The 12,949-nt window shown below is 36.8% G+C and overlaps 2 protein-coding genes across 7 annotated transcripts in view; both read left to right on the top strand.

Annotated features, from left to right (window-relative positions):
- The window catches only part of LOC110849179 (glutamate-gated chloride channel), a 34,556-nt gene extending 26,756 nt beyond the window's left edge, over positions 1-7,800 (top strand). For 2 of the 3 annotated variants that reach the window (XM_035850942.1, XM_035850943.1), the window contains exons 10-19: positions 1,772-1,844; positions 2,293-2,302; positions 2,440-2,577; positions 4,170-4,217; positions 4,297-4,435; positions 4,508-4,569; positions 4,904-5,016; positions 5,285-5,419; positions 5,760-5,821; positions 6,280-7,800. In XM_035850942.1, coding sequence (XP_035706835.1) covers positions 1,772-1,844; positions 2,293-2,302; positions 2,440-2,577; positions 4,170-4,217; positions 4,297-4,435; positions 4,508-4,569; positions 4,904-5,016; positions 5,285-5,419; positions 5,760-5,821; positions 6,280-6,373 — 874 coding nt within the window. In that variant the 3' untranslated portion in view covers positions 6,374-7,800. The remainder of the gene's footprint in view (positions 1-1,771; positions 1,845-2,292; positions 2,303-2,439; positions 2,578-4,169; positions 4,218-4,296; positions 4,436-4,507; positions 4,570-4,903; positions 5,017-5,284; positions 5,420-5,759; positions 5,822-6,279) is intronic. The other variant, XM_035850944.1, reaches the window with a different exon arrangement.
- Positions 7,801-9,331: 1,531 nt separating this feature from the next.
- On the top strand, positions 9,332-11,918 carry LOC110848709 (filamin-A). Of its 4 annotated transcripts, none has more exons than XM_035850945.1 (5): positions 9,338-9,663; positions 9,751-9,893; positions 10,654-10,986; positions 11,101-11,247; positions 11,680-11,918. In XM_035850945.1, the coding sequence occupies exons 2-5, from the start codon at positions 9,836-9,838 to the stop codon at positions 11,706-11,708; spliced, it is 567 nt and encodes a 188-aa protein (XP_035706838.1). In that variant the 5' UTR covers positions 9,338-9,663; positions 9,751-9,835; the 3' UTR covers positions 11,709-11,918. The 4 variants fall into 4 exon arrangements, with proteins under 4 accessions (XP_035706839.1, XP_035706838.1, XP_021951680.1 ...); XM_022095988.2 differs by having other exon boundaries at positions 9,338-9,703; positions 9,832-9,893; XM_022095987.2 differs by having other exon boundaries at positions 9,338-9,893.
- The last annotated feature ends 1,031 nt before the right edge of the window (positions 11,919-12,949 follow it).

Raw genomic sequence — 12,949 nt, 5'->3', positions numbered from 1 at the left:
GTTTGAACATAATCATACGATGTTTTTGGCATTGTGCTTCTAATTTTTGACCCGTAGAGGTCGAAGATGGGACCCCTGCGGTAAAGGTCAAGGTGACCCTGGTGTGAGGTCAAACGCCAAATTGGACCTTACTTTTCACATGCGGTGTCATTTTAAAGGAAATTTCACAACAAATTCAATAATAATCGTCAATATTTTTGACCTAGGACCAATCCATAACGAAGGTCAAAGATCAAAAATACATAATTTTTATGTCCTATCATTTTACATTTTACTGTATGACGCCACTTTTTTACATTCGCTCGAGACAGTTTATTTATTTATGCTTTCTTCCGTTCCCCTTAAATCTGGCGTATCAAAAATTGGTGAAGACTTGATGAATCGGAAAAGTTGGACGATTTGTAAAAGTACCCTCCCTCCCCGCCTACCTGGATTTTGGCATTTCAAAGGTAATTCATCACGTTCAAACTTTTCGCCTCGGCCAAAGTACATATTCCGATGATAAATTAATATTCTGTCAGAGTACGTCACAGAGTCGCACTTTCACTCTTATGTACATACACCGACGCCCTGACTAAATTTCAGGTTTGCGTCATTCCCGTCCAAACCAAATTGGGCGAATTAGTACGACGAGCCTCCTGGTTGGTGGGTTGGTGATGAGGATGTGGTGAATATTTAATTGGTGGAGGCGTGTCATTTTGAAACGATTTTAAACCTAGGTAAAAGAGATCGAAGATTTTCCCTCATTTGAATTATTGGTTTTTGCCTTCTACTAAATTCTACTAAATTATTCACATGGACAAACATGCCAATGCAAATTAGTCATGGTCAAATAATTTTAAATCGTACAATAAGCCATTAAAGGGATCAAAAGCGAGTAGACAATTGTGTGTGGCAGCCCCGTCAGCAAATGTTTTACATTCTGACCGTGAAAGCAATTGAGCAAACTTAGATATTGTTTCTGCCACGTAGCCTGGATGGATACGTTTCACAAGCATGCACGAATTCCCAGATGAGATGAAACGAAACATGTATGTAGTTTGCACAAGGTTGAATAGTACGAAAACAAAGGAGCACAAAATATCTAGACGAGGAGGGCACACGTTTCAAAGTCATGTAGTAACAAACAAGCCGGAGTAGTAGTTTTTGTGCAAAAACGGTGGTTCAATAGTGGGCAGCAGCATTATTATTACAAATATTGCTGTACAAGGTTGTAGCTTATTTGGCTAGATAACAAAAGACCCGGAACAAAAACAAAGGTCTGCTGCATATCTAAATCTTTTCCGCCCGATCTCATGTGCATTATGATGGAAAAACAGCAATAAACTGTGCCGAATTGGGATATATTAGTACATTTTTATTTGTTGGCATTTGGCTTTTATGCGTATGGCGTATGTATGTATTTGTGTAGCAATTACCCCGTTTATTGGTGCATATATAGTTGTGCATACATATGTAATGGGTTTTATGTATTTGGTAGTTGTAATGTGTCGGGTATGTTTACAGGAAGTATAATCTATAATCTATGTACGGGTTTGGGTTTGTCAAGATTCTATGAACAAAAGTATTGATGGAAGTGTAACATCAAAAGAGAAAGTGGGAGAAAGTATTTATTACATTATTCTTGTTATCATTGTCGCGTGCTTTCATTTTGTGGAACAAGATAACCTTTAACACAGTTTTTATACGTACATAATTCAAACAGGGTTAATATTTCTGATTTCCATTTAAAGCAATATCAACAGTTATTCTTGTTTTTTGTGTATTTCAGCCGCCACTTAATACTCTCGTGTCAAGGGGAGCTGGGTATCTTTCCGTTCGATGATCCTCTCTGTGAATATAATGTGAGTGACCTTCATTACTTGGCTTGACCTCTGGGGATCTTAACAATGGAGGTCCCCCAGCGTATGCTCTCCGATTTTGGCCAAACTAGTGTAAATCGATCACAAAAAATTATATGAAATTTTCAAAAGACACGATCTCCCAATGCTAAGGTCTGGCAGAGATATTTGCATATGAAGAGGAGAACACGCGCAGTGGAAAAATTTGTCAACTTTAAACACGTTTTCTCTTCAGTGGTTGCAAATATCTTCGCCAAACCTGGACATTGGCAGATTGTGCTTCTTTCAAATTTCATGCGAATTAAATTTTTGATCAATTGACACTAATATGGCCAAAATCAGAGAGCATACTCTCGGCGACCTCCATTGTTAGCAATTCCCCCCATTTCAAAATCTCCCATAAATTTGTGCAACTTAACTAAAACTGTTTACATTCTTACTTTTATTCCAGATTGAAAGCAGTAAGTCATTCTTCCCCTTCATTTTCTAATTTTCTCCGTGCGACTCACTTTTCCTTCGAGAAAAGCCTACGAACGACGACGCAAACTTATGAGCCCACTCTCACCACTGCATTCTTCCTTTGTTCCCTTTAATGTAGTATCACACGAAAAGGATGCTTTGGAATTCAGGTGGCAAACGAGGACGGGAGTTCTGAGGAAATCACCGAATTTATCTTTTCTCAACGCATACCTCGCCCATAACGAGACCAGCTACTGCGAGTCCTCACATTGGCGTGGTAAGTTCATAGGCAGAATGTGGTCACACGGGGATACGACAAATATGTAAACGACATCTATGTAAACGACATTTATGCGACCCGACACATATGTAAACTGAAAAATGCGTTTACATATGTGTCGGGTTACATATTTGTCGGGTAGCATAAATGTCGGTTACATATTTGTCACCATGTCGTCACACCACTGGAGGAGCTCCTACGACTTATGTACATACGCAGTGGCCGCGGAAACGGGAAAATGTCCCCACGGTTATTCCATGTCCACATCATCTTCCCATACACCCCTACCTCCCCTCCCCTACAATGTTAATGTCCCCGATGTCCCCCCAACTTCCGCGGCCACTGTTACATACGCAATGTCAACCGCTTCTTGCAATTTGTGCTTCCTCCAACAAAACCATACGTATGTACTTATCGGTTTCGTATCGTTTTTTTTGGAGAAATTGCGTCCCTGAATGAAACATGTGCAATTTTTCAATCGACCCACCAACAAACTCAAATCCAGATTGATGACATGCTTCTTCCCTTCTTACAAAGTGGAACGATTGTGATTGCGAATTGGTGCAAGAATTTATGTTTGGAAGATTGAGGAGAAAGAGTGAAATGAAGTGGAAAATTTTTTTCATTTACTTCCACCTTTTGTTATCTCCGTCTTTTTCTTCCAAATGTGAAGAGAAGGCCATTCGTCACAAAGTGACGGGTGATGCTTATCACCTGCCGGGACCAATTTTTCTCCCTTTCTCTCTGCCTACGCCACCATTTTCTCTCTTCAATTGGGACGGGATGACAAGTTGGGGGATTAAATGGTGTTGAATCAGTTAAGCTGAGGAATGATTACGACTTTTATCGAGAATTAGGACTATCTCGTGATGTTGAAGTATTGCGGGGAACCAATCGAGATTTTCTGTTATTTTATAGGAGAGAAAGTAGGTTTTTTTATAAAAATATCTGCGTTTTTTGTTCACCTTTCACCTCGATTTTCATGTACTGGTGGTGGAAAAGGAAGATAAAATTGTAACCGGAAACGATGGGAAGTGTCTGAGAGAGAAATGTTGCAAAGCAATGGAATCTTCCGCCTGACCGAAGCTTGCGTCTGATTTTTTCTGATTCTAAACGGGATTTATGTTATGTTATAGCCAACGGTTAGTTGAGCCTGTTTTGTTACTGGATATTGTTCAAGAGGGTGAGCGAGCAAGTGTTTGGAGGCATGTCTGTCGGACAATATCTTGGAGAAGGGGAAAAACACTTTGGAGAGTTTCTCACTTCGAGTGAAAGTTATTCATTGTGCTGAATATACCTGCATCCGGTCGGTCGGCGTGGGTCTGGTCGGTGATCCTGATTTGATCTTTGATTGTGTTGGGATTTGAGATTCAACGAGATCACGGGCTCGTTCAAAGGATTGAATCAGCATTGGAATCTATACAGGGTCGAAATAAATTGGTGTAAACAAGTACGCTCCACCAGAGAAAATGGTGGAAAATCGTTACCGCAAGCTTTTATTTTAGCTGTGAATCGTGTTCTTGGTGTATTTTTTGTAGTGTTATTATTGGACGGATTTTCATCTCACCATTAATTACGATAATTTTCAGGGAACTATAGCTGTCTGAAAGTGAAGCTCATCTTCAACCGTGACAGAGGTTCGGCTTTCACCCTTTTATTTTATGATGATTTCATAGTTTATCTAATATTAATGCTGATTTTTGTATTGATGACTAGCCTATTACTTCACGACCGTTTTTATTCCTGACATCATCTTGGTGACATCCAGCTTCATCACATTCTGGTTGGAATGGAATGCTGTACCAGCCAGAATCATGCTCGGCGTCACCACCATGCTCAATTTCTTCACGACTAGGTAAGAACTTATTTAGATTTGTATTGCAGATATGTAGAGACTGGATTTTAAGGCTTGGATTTATAATTTCAGCAACGGATTTCGTGCCACTCTTCCTGTCGTGTCCAATCTAACAGCGATGAACATATGGGACGGTGTGTAAAGTTTACGTACTTTTGTAGCTTACTATTTTATTGGGGTGATAGATTAAGGGTGGATCGGTCCAGGGGTTATGGGGGCTATTTAGTAGCAAAATTTTACGGCTTTGCACCTTAAATTTTGCAAGGCAGCTCAGCCCGAGCAAAAATTTGAACTGGCTTCCTGCAGAAATTGTGGCTAAATTTAGCTAAAATTTATACAGAGGGATTTGTGCAGGAACTATGCAGAATTTTGGTTTTTCGTATTTAATCTGCATATCGACTAAACAATACCTCATGCTCATACAGGTAGTGATTCACGCAATAATCAAATGTAATAACTGTCCTACAGGTGGATCTATGCTGTTCATCTACCTTTCGCTTTTGGAATTTGTGTTTGTTAACTACATTGGGAGAAAGAGGCCAAGGCCACCGTCAGATTTTGCAGACCAACCCACAATCCAGGTAACAAACATTATTTCTTCAACTACTACAATTTTCAACTATTTATACAAGTCACTTTACCAATTAATTTAACTAATTGTGCAACTTGAGCAATCACAGATTTTCATTAATGTTTTTGAAATTTTAATAACCTTGAACTTTCTCCAACTTTCACTTTTACAACTAATGAATTTTTATACGAATTTTATACGAGAATAAAGCAAATATTTTCATCGCTCTTGAACTTGTGATGATGACCTTCGTGTTCCCTCCAATGTTCTTCTTACAGCTGAATAAAATAGAAGATAATGCTGCAACGACGCCATCTGGCAATCGACCAATTGATATGGTCACCTGCACCACTTGCTCGACAAGCAACACGCCTTGCACCCATCCCGCTAACAATGGCTGTGCTCCTCCTCGAGTAATTCATTCCTTTGCAATAATTATGCTTTTAACGTAATATTTATTTAATACAAATTCTTAATTTAATTTCAATTTTTTATTCAATCCCAGTTTCACAATAACGTATTTATTCAGAAAACAGTTTTCTTCTTAAATTAACTAATCTATGTATGTTCAAAAGGTGGAAAATACTAAAAAATATTTCGATTGCAAGTGTTACTATTTGAAATTTAAGCTAAAATTTTCTAAATTATTTAATGCAACTTTCACATCACTTCAACACGTTAATTTCATTATTTAATTTCAATAGTTCTTACAAATTTGTTGTACCAAACTCATGTTTTTTCCGCTTATGACAGTTTCGTCGCCGGATATTGTCATCCCCGATACATCTCGCTAAGAGGATAGACGTCATCAGCAGGTATACATCAAATAGTTAGAAATTTAGTTACACCTTAGAGTATCTAATAATATACCTTATAAAGAGTAGAAAAACTCTTCCTATGAACAATTCTATTGTTTCGATCCAGACAAAAATAAGGGAACAATAATTTTATTTAATAGCAGTCTCAAAAAAATCATGCAAATATTTAGATTTCAGATGAAATGCCCTAAAAATATAAATTTTCACACATTTTCAGTAACTATTTTTATCTCAAAAATGAGGAGAAAGTGATTTTTTAAACTGGCAGTATACATTAGTTGTTATACAAAAATTATTGTACCCTTATTTTAGTCTATATCAATGCAAAAGAGTCGTTGATTTTCAAAATTTCCAATGGGCCTTTCCGCTCTAGTTATTATTATTATATCATATAAGAATTACACTATACATACATACAAATTAATATGTAATAATAATATGTATGTCACAATCAGGGTGGTCTTCCCCGCAGCGTATTCCTGTTTCCTGATCTATTTCTTTCTCGCCCATCGAGCCTTCATAGGCCACTCAATTCGTGAAAGTGATTAAGAATGACGTGGATGTGACCAACGAAACCAACCAATCAACCAACTTTCTCTCGCTGATGGCTAAATTAACGGATGCGGAAGTGATGAGTCTCCAGCCCAGCATATTAATAAAGCAGACCAGACTTGAAACTATGTGCATCTAGAAGATAACAAAAAGTCGTTGGGATTCCTATGATACGACGCATGTGACAAGTTTCGAGGTATTTTGCATACTTGATTCACACCTCGTTGTCTTAAATAATTCGAAAAAGTTTGCATCAAGTTTGTGGAAAGAGTTAAATATTATGCATTTTTGCACATATACATTTTCGGAAATTATCACACTTTAATTACCTTTGGACAGATTACATAGTAAAATTGTGCACTTTACCCGTTGCCTTGTGTCATTTCACGAAATATTCAACTTTTTCCACAATTCTACGTAGATGAAATCTATACAGAAATTAATGGGCCCAAAATTTCAAGTTTTACTTAGAACACCATATTATAAAACATGTGATTTACAGAATTACTTATCGCAGATTTCAAAACTAAACTCATTCTCAACTTTTATCAAGATATGTATGGTGCTTCATACATGCTGTAGCATAAGTCGTAAATTTATAACCTGTCCCAAACTGATAAACAACCCAAGAAAAGCATACGTGATTCTAGAGACAAATTTAGAACGTTAATAAAATCGGTACGTACGTATGTAGTAAGTAGTTTAATACGGATACCTTTAGGTGCATAGGTATGGATTATTGGACGAATTGAGGGCCATGCAGGCAGGCAGGAGCTGGTGTAATAAAATACGGTAAATCTCCATCTAATTCTACCCGAGAAAGTCAAGCAGACTGGCAAAAAGAGAAAATAAATAAAATAAATCAAAACTTGTTGGATTGCTGAATTGTCAAAAAAGTCGATACGATGAAACCTAACGCAGCCGATGAGTCGTAAATGAAATATTATTAAACTTTATCATACTCACAAAAATATAGGAAATCCTTAAAAAGTTATCCCGATAAATCTCATAATACATCATCATTTTTTAGATGATCATACATAATTATGTATCACGGGGTATGTAAAATTTACAAAAAATGCTCTCTTCCGTTCTTAAGGAATTCTTTATAAATAACATAACAAATCTCAAGTAAATAATATGTATACCTTTATTTGAGTCATACATAAGTACATGATATGAATGCGTATGTAATAAAAAGTAGGGTAAAAAAAGTCGATTGATTTTTAGTTCGTAGAAAAAAGATGGAATGTGCACAACATCCATATTGAAAGACAACAAAAGTGAATAATTGAACATAAATACAAACAAATAATATTTACCAAGTAAATAATTAAGTAAATATTCTAGAATATATCCATTTATGTAAAGTATGTAAAGGAAAATATCAATCATTCCGAAATAATAAAATGATTACACCCAAACTTTATTATTCATGAAGACTTTATTCTCATCCCGTCCAAATTTCATCTTTTACTCGTGTAACCACATGAATACTTATGCTGTGTCGCTGGCAAGATTACGTGAAAGTTACGAACAAAAATATACATACTAAATTGTGGTATTAACCAACACTTTTGCCCACCTGGTTCCATCGGAGCTTATAAATTTACCAGATAAAATTAACCCCTGCTTCGGATCGGATCTTGTCATGCGTCACCTGTCAGGTCACATTACGAGACATTCATTTGTCAACTAGATTGACGTGTCAGGATTTTAACAAGGAATAACTTGAGACTCGAGTAAAATAACCATGATATTAGATTTTTTCCCTCTTGCCAAAGTTGTAATAAGCATGAAAAAGAGATCGCGAAAAAAAATCTGCGATACATAATTACCGAAATCTGGAGCATCAAACGAGACAATTAATTACATACATTCCAGTCGTTGAACTTTCACTCACCACACATCATAAATTACATTCATGAGCACGAGCGGACGTGGACGCGGACTCGGAAACGTCCCTTCTATTTTTATCCATCTGCAAAATCTATCCATTAACTGGTGTCACGTATTGATAAACACGTAAAAAAAAGTATTATCACAATCACAAAATAAATCCGAGCAGGTCTTCATCTTCACGAGAACATGAATCTTGTTGTCCAATGTGACCCTCTGAGAATCCTCTCGCTCATCATCACCCACACTCGTCGCCCCCTCCTCCCCGGCTTATCCAACTTATCGAGGCAAAAAATTGGAATTGGATATCGATTTAGATAAGCTCCCTCTTGTCTTCCGGCTTGAAATGAGGACAGATTTGCTGTACGTGACCGGATTCAAGGATACGAATATTGCTCGGATGACAGGCGGGCGTGCTTTGTGGACAGACGGCTTTATTGGGCTTTCCAATTTTCTTGGTCAATATCGGCCAACCAAAAATACATATGTACTTATTCACTCACGTATGAATATGTACGTACATTCGTAGAAAAAAAATACTTTCATAATTTTAGAGACACAAATTATCCGATTTTTGTCCTGACATAAATCCATTTTCCAATTTACATGTCATCAAAGTCAAGCCAATCTGCCCATTATGCAAGAATGATCGCATATCTAGCCAGCCACACATGCAAAGGGCGTGATTGTAAATTACAGCTTAATGTCAACACGATAATGTTATTTTTCTGTGGATTTGATGGCCCATAAATGACGCTCATTACTCTGATGTTAGTCGAAAATGAAAGGCAAGGTTAGCCCAAAATGGTGTTCCAGTTCTACATTTAGATTTAGACAGTTGGATATTTTTATCTTGATGTCTTGCACATTGGAGTTTGGGATTGCTGTTTTTCACCCACAACTAGTGAAGGGTTTCAAGAAGAAAACATTTTAACCTTGCTGCAATAACGTCTCGCAAATTTTGTGGGATGAATTTGCACCAGAAATCTGCACAGGATATGAGATTTACGATATGTTCGAGGACGACGATATATATGCGTGTTATTAGTTGATCTTGACTGACTAGTTGCCTGCTGCCACCCAGCAAGCACCCACGACGACGATCTTGATGAAAATCTGGCTCAAATTACTTTTCACGACTTAAAAATATTTAAAATAGCACGCTGGGAATTCACTAATCTCGAGATATTCATACATAAATACATCCACATCTTTTATTTGCTGCTGCTTCTGCTCCACACATTTTCCGGTCCTGTCAACTCACGACAAATGTAATAGATTACCCTTCAACTTTACTGAAAAAAACTTCCGCTTTGGATCTAACGGCGAAATAAATTTATTGTGGACATAATCTCAAAACTGGGTCTTTCCGAGTGGTGTAGTTTGTTGTAAGGCTGCTTATCTGATCGGATATCTATCACTCTTTTGGTACGAAGGAGCTTGATTTACGTAGGATTAAAGCTTTACTTTCTCAGTTCAGTAGCTGGATTCATAACGTGTGGAGATCAAGTTCTCCTGATCTGCATCTTCATTTTAATCCAATTTCTCATAAATAGCGTAATGGCAGAAGCAAGGAGTATTAAGGTTGAAGGAACCGGACTTCGAAATGGGGTCGCTGGTAAGTTATTTATTTCATTTTTTGTCCCATCCTTCCCATTTATTTTGGAGATTTGTCGTCCGATTTGAACATTAATGTCAGGACCAAAAGGCAGGAAAGGAGTTTTCATCATTTTATAAATTCATGACAAATCTCCTCAAAATGATGCGAAATTATGTACACATGACTTTCTTCGATGCCTTTCTCCTCCTCTTGTTCACATCTTGAATCAAATTTTGATTTTGTATTCATCCCTCGAAGTTGTATATTCCATAACCACTACGACGGCCACCACCACCATTATTATCAGAGGGCGGATATGTATTTACGAAGAATTGTTGAAATATGTAGTTAATATTTATGAAATATGTGCCAAAAAACCATAAAAATTTAAACGTTTCGTAAAATTTGTGTTTATGAGTATAATGCTCTGTAATTTTTATGGTTGAATTTCTTAGAGCAAAAATGATTCATCTCGTATCATTGAAATATTTACAAAATATATGAATTTAAAAAAAAGATCTGAAATATTTACGTATTTTTCAACAAAAATGGGAATTATTTGTAAATATATGTTTAAAATCAAGAAATATGTAATAATATATGGAAATATTTTGAAATTTTTGTGATCTATGCGAGTTAGGGAACACACCCACAAAGTTTGACTGTCGATCGTTATCAAATGAAAAAGTTGAAAATACATACATATCCGCCCTCTGATTATTATCCATGTTATTTCTGTACCTATACATTCATGTACACCTTCACTTCACTATTCCAGAGGGTCCAAATAAGTTTGTAATCTACGCGTCTGAAAAGCACGACGTGAGCAAAATCCAGATCGGATTCGATGGTCCGGGTCAACCAGAGTGTCGCCTCAACACGAAGAAGGACAAGAGCATCGACGTGACCTATACGTCCCCGGTGGCGGGAGAATATAAGATTCATGTCCGTTACGACGACAAGCCCATCCCGGGGTCACCCTTCAAATGCAAGATTATCGGGGATGTGAAAGGTGCCGTGGACAAGGTGAAAGCCTCGGGGGACACGAAGGAGGGGAAAGTCAATGTCAACAATACGATCTTGGTGGACGGGCGAGAAGTCGGAATTCTTGGTAGGTCGTCCCCGTATGTGGTCTATGTCAATACTTTCACTCAAATTATTTAAAAAAGGCGAGATTGGGAGGCTTGATGTATTTTTACTTCTTATTTTCATGGGGATTTAAAAGGCGGCCTCTCCGGAAGTACAGAGGGGCCCTCAAAGCCCGACTTCCAATTCAAACAAAATGATGACGGGACGGTGGCTGCGGTGTATAAGCCAACGGTGGCAGGAAATTATAAGATCACTTTGAAATTTCAGCACTACAACATCCCTGGTAAGTAATAGTAACAAAATAAACAGTAAATACACATCATTACACGATGCCGTACTAACAATGGAGGTCTTCCAGCATATGCTCTCAGATTTTTGACAAAACTAGTGTCAGCCGATCACAAGTTTAATTAATACAAAATGTGCAAAAGGAATTAACTCCCAATGCTCATTTTCTCAGAGATATTTGCATCCGAAGACGAAAAAATACAGAATAAATTTAGAAAGTGTAAAATTTGTCAACTTTAAGGAGTGCTTTCTCCTCTTGGGTTGGCAAATATCTTCGCCAAATCTGAGCATTGGCAGATGTGTCATTTGTAAATTTAATATTAATTAAATTTGTGATCAATTGACACTAATTTGGTCAAAATCCGTGACCATACGCTGGGAGACCTCCATTGGGAGAAAGTTCAGACTTGACACATTTATATTACAGGGAGCCCTTTCACCGTATCAGTGAAGTGAGCTGGGAATGACTGATCCATGATGCGTGTACCTAAACCACTAACAAAGACTTTTATACAATATGGTATTAATTATATTCGTGACCAATAATATGTAACACAATTAAAAACAGCGGTTTAAATTTCGCTTACAGAATTAATGATGTGATATGTTGTATGGAATTGTAATTGAATAAATTGGGAAAATAAAGTATATAAATTTTGATGAGAATTGAGTGAAAGTTGATAAAAATACGTCCGGGAAACACCTTTCTCCATAGTACGAGCTGGTCATGACACTTTTCATGAACATTTACTTATCAGCTATTTATTAACCGCATATTGTTTAAACTTTTCGTAGGATCCAACCAAACGTCTGCTTTACTAGAAGTCGGATAGCTGTGCAAAGTTGATAGAACTTTCTACCTCGAATTTAAGACGTGCCACACCAAACTTTCAAATCTTTGTTTTTGATACTTACGCAGATGTCTTGTTTTCGATTCTGTGTTTTCTTTACCCTCAGATGTTTACCTGCCAAAATTGGGACAAAGGCAGCTTATGAAGTGACAGAAAATCATATTTTCATATTATAATAGAGTTTGCATACTATTGTTCATATGTACATATTGCGTATAGTTTTACTCGTCGTAGAAGGATCAGGTCAGCTTGAAACATTAGTGGTGAAGATGAGATATAAATGTAGTACATATGAGCACAAATATGACAAAAAACCATGCGATTTATTATGACACCTCGGATTTTCCAGACAAAAATTCGTATCCATTGCTCCCATGTTATTCAGCGGAATCATGGTTAACTGTGGAATCATGGAAAATAAAATGTTGCGCAAGGAATAAATTGTGTCAGACTTTATTTACTTTCTAAATACACAACACGTCTATTTGTATACTCTAAATAAAGTTGTGTAAATTTACTCAAGGTTGAATAAAAAAAGAGGATGACACAACAATTGGGTAAAATAAATCCAACGGTTGGATAAAATCTTATTTGTAAGCATTTGTCCTGATAAAAAACCATGATTTTATACTACGAGACATATTTAGTACGAAATTTTTGCCAGCAGTACACTTGACTAGAATAGTTATTATCCGATATGTGTATTTATTTGTATGCCAAATTTATATGCAAAATTGTATGCAAACTTTATTTATAAAAATTATATGCAAAAATTGCGTGTCATATTAATCGTACATATTAATAAGCTGTACCTAAACATGCAAATAGATCATATGTATGAAATGG

The sequence above is a fragment of the Folsomia candida genome, unplaced genomic scaffold (assembly GCF_002217175.1).
Source record: "Folsomia candida strain VU population unplaced genomic scaffold, ASM221717v1 Fcan01_Sc004, whole genome shotgun sequence".
NCBI classification, from domain to species: Eukaryota; Metazoa; Arthropoda; class Collembola; order Entomobryomorpha; family Isotomidae; genus Folsomia; species Folsomia candida.
Note: the sequence above shows the minus strand (reverse complement) of the source record. Positions and strands in the feature narration are given on the sequence as shown.

Excerpts from the sequence above, each read along its gene's own strand:
- LOC110848709 (XM_035850945.1), top strand. The coding sequence starts at position 9,836 with ATGGCAGAAGCAAGGAGTATTAAGGTTGAAGGAACCGGACTTCGAAAT. Across the intron at positions 10,987-11,100 it reads GCGAGAAGTCGGAATTCTTG|GCGGCCTCTCCGGAAGTACA; the intron begins GTAGGTCGTCCC and ends GGGATTTAAAAG. Across the intron at positions 11,248-11,679 it reads TCAGCACTACAACATCCCTG|GGAGCCCTTTCACCGTATCA; the intron begins GTAAGTAATAGT and ends TTTATATTACAG.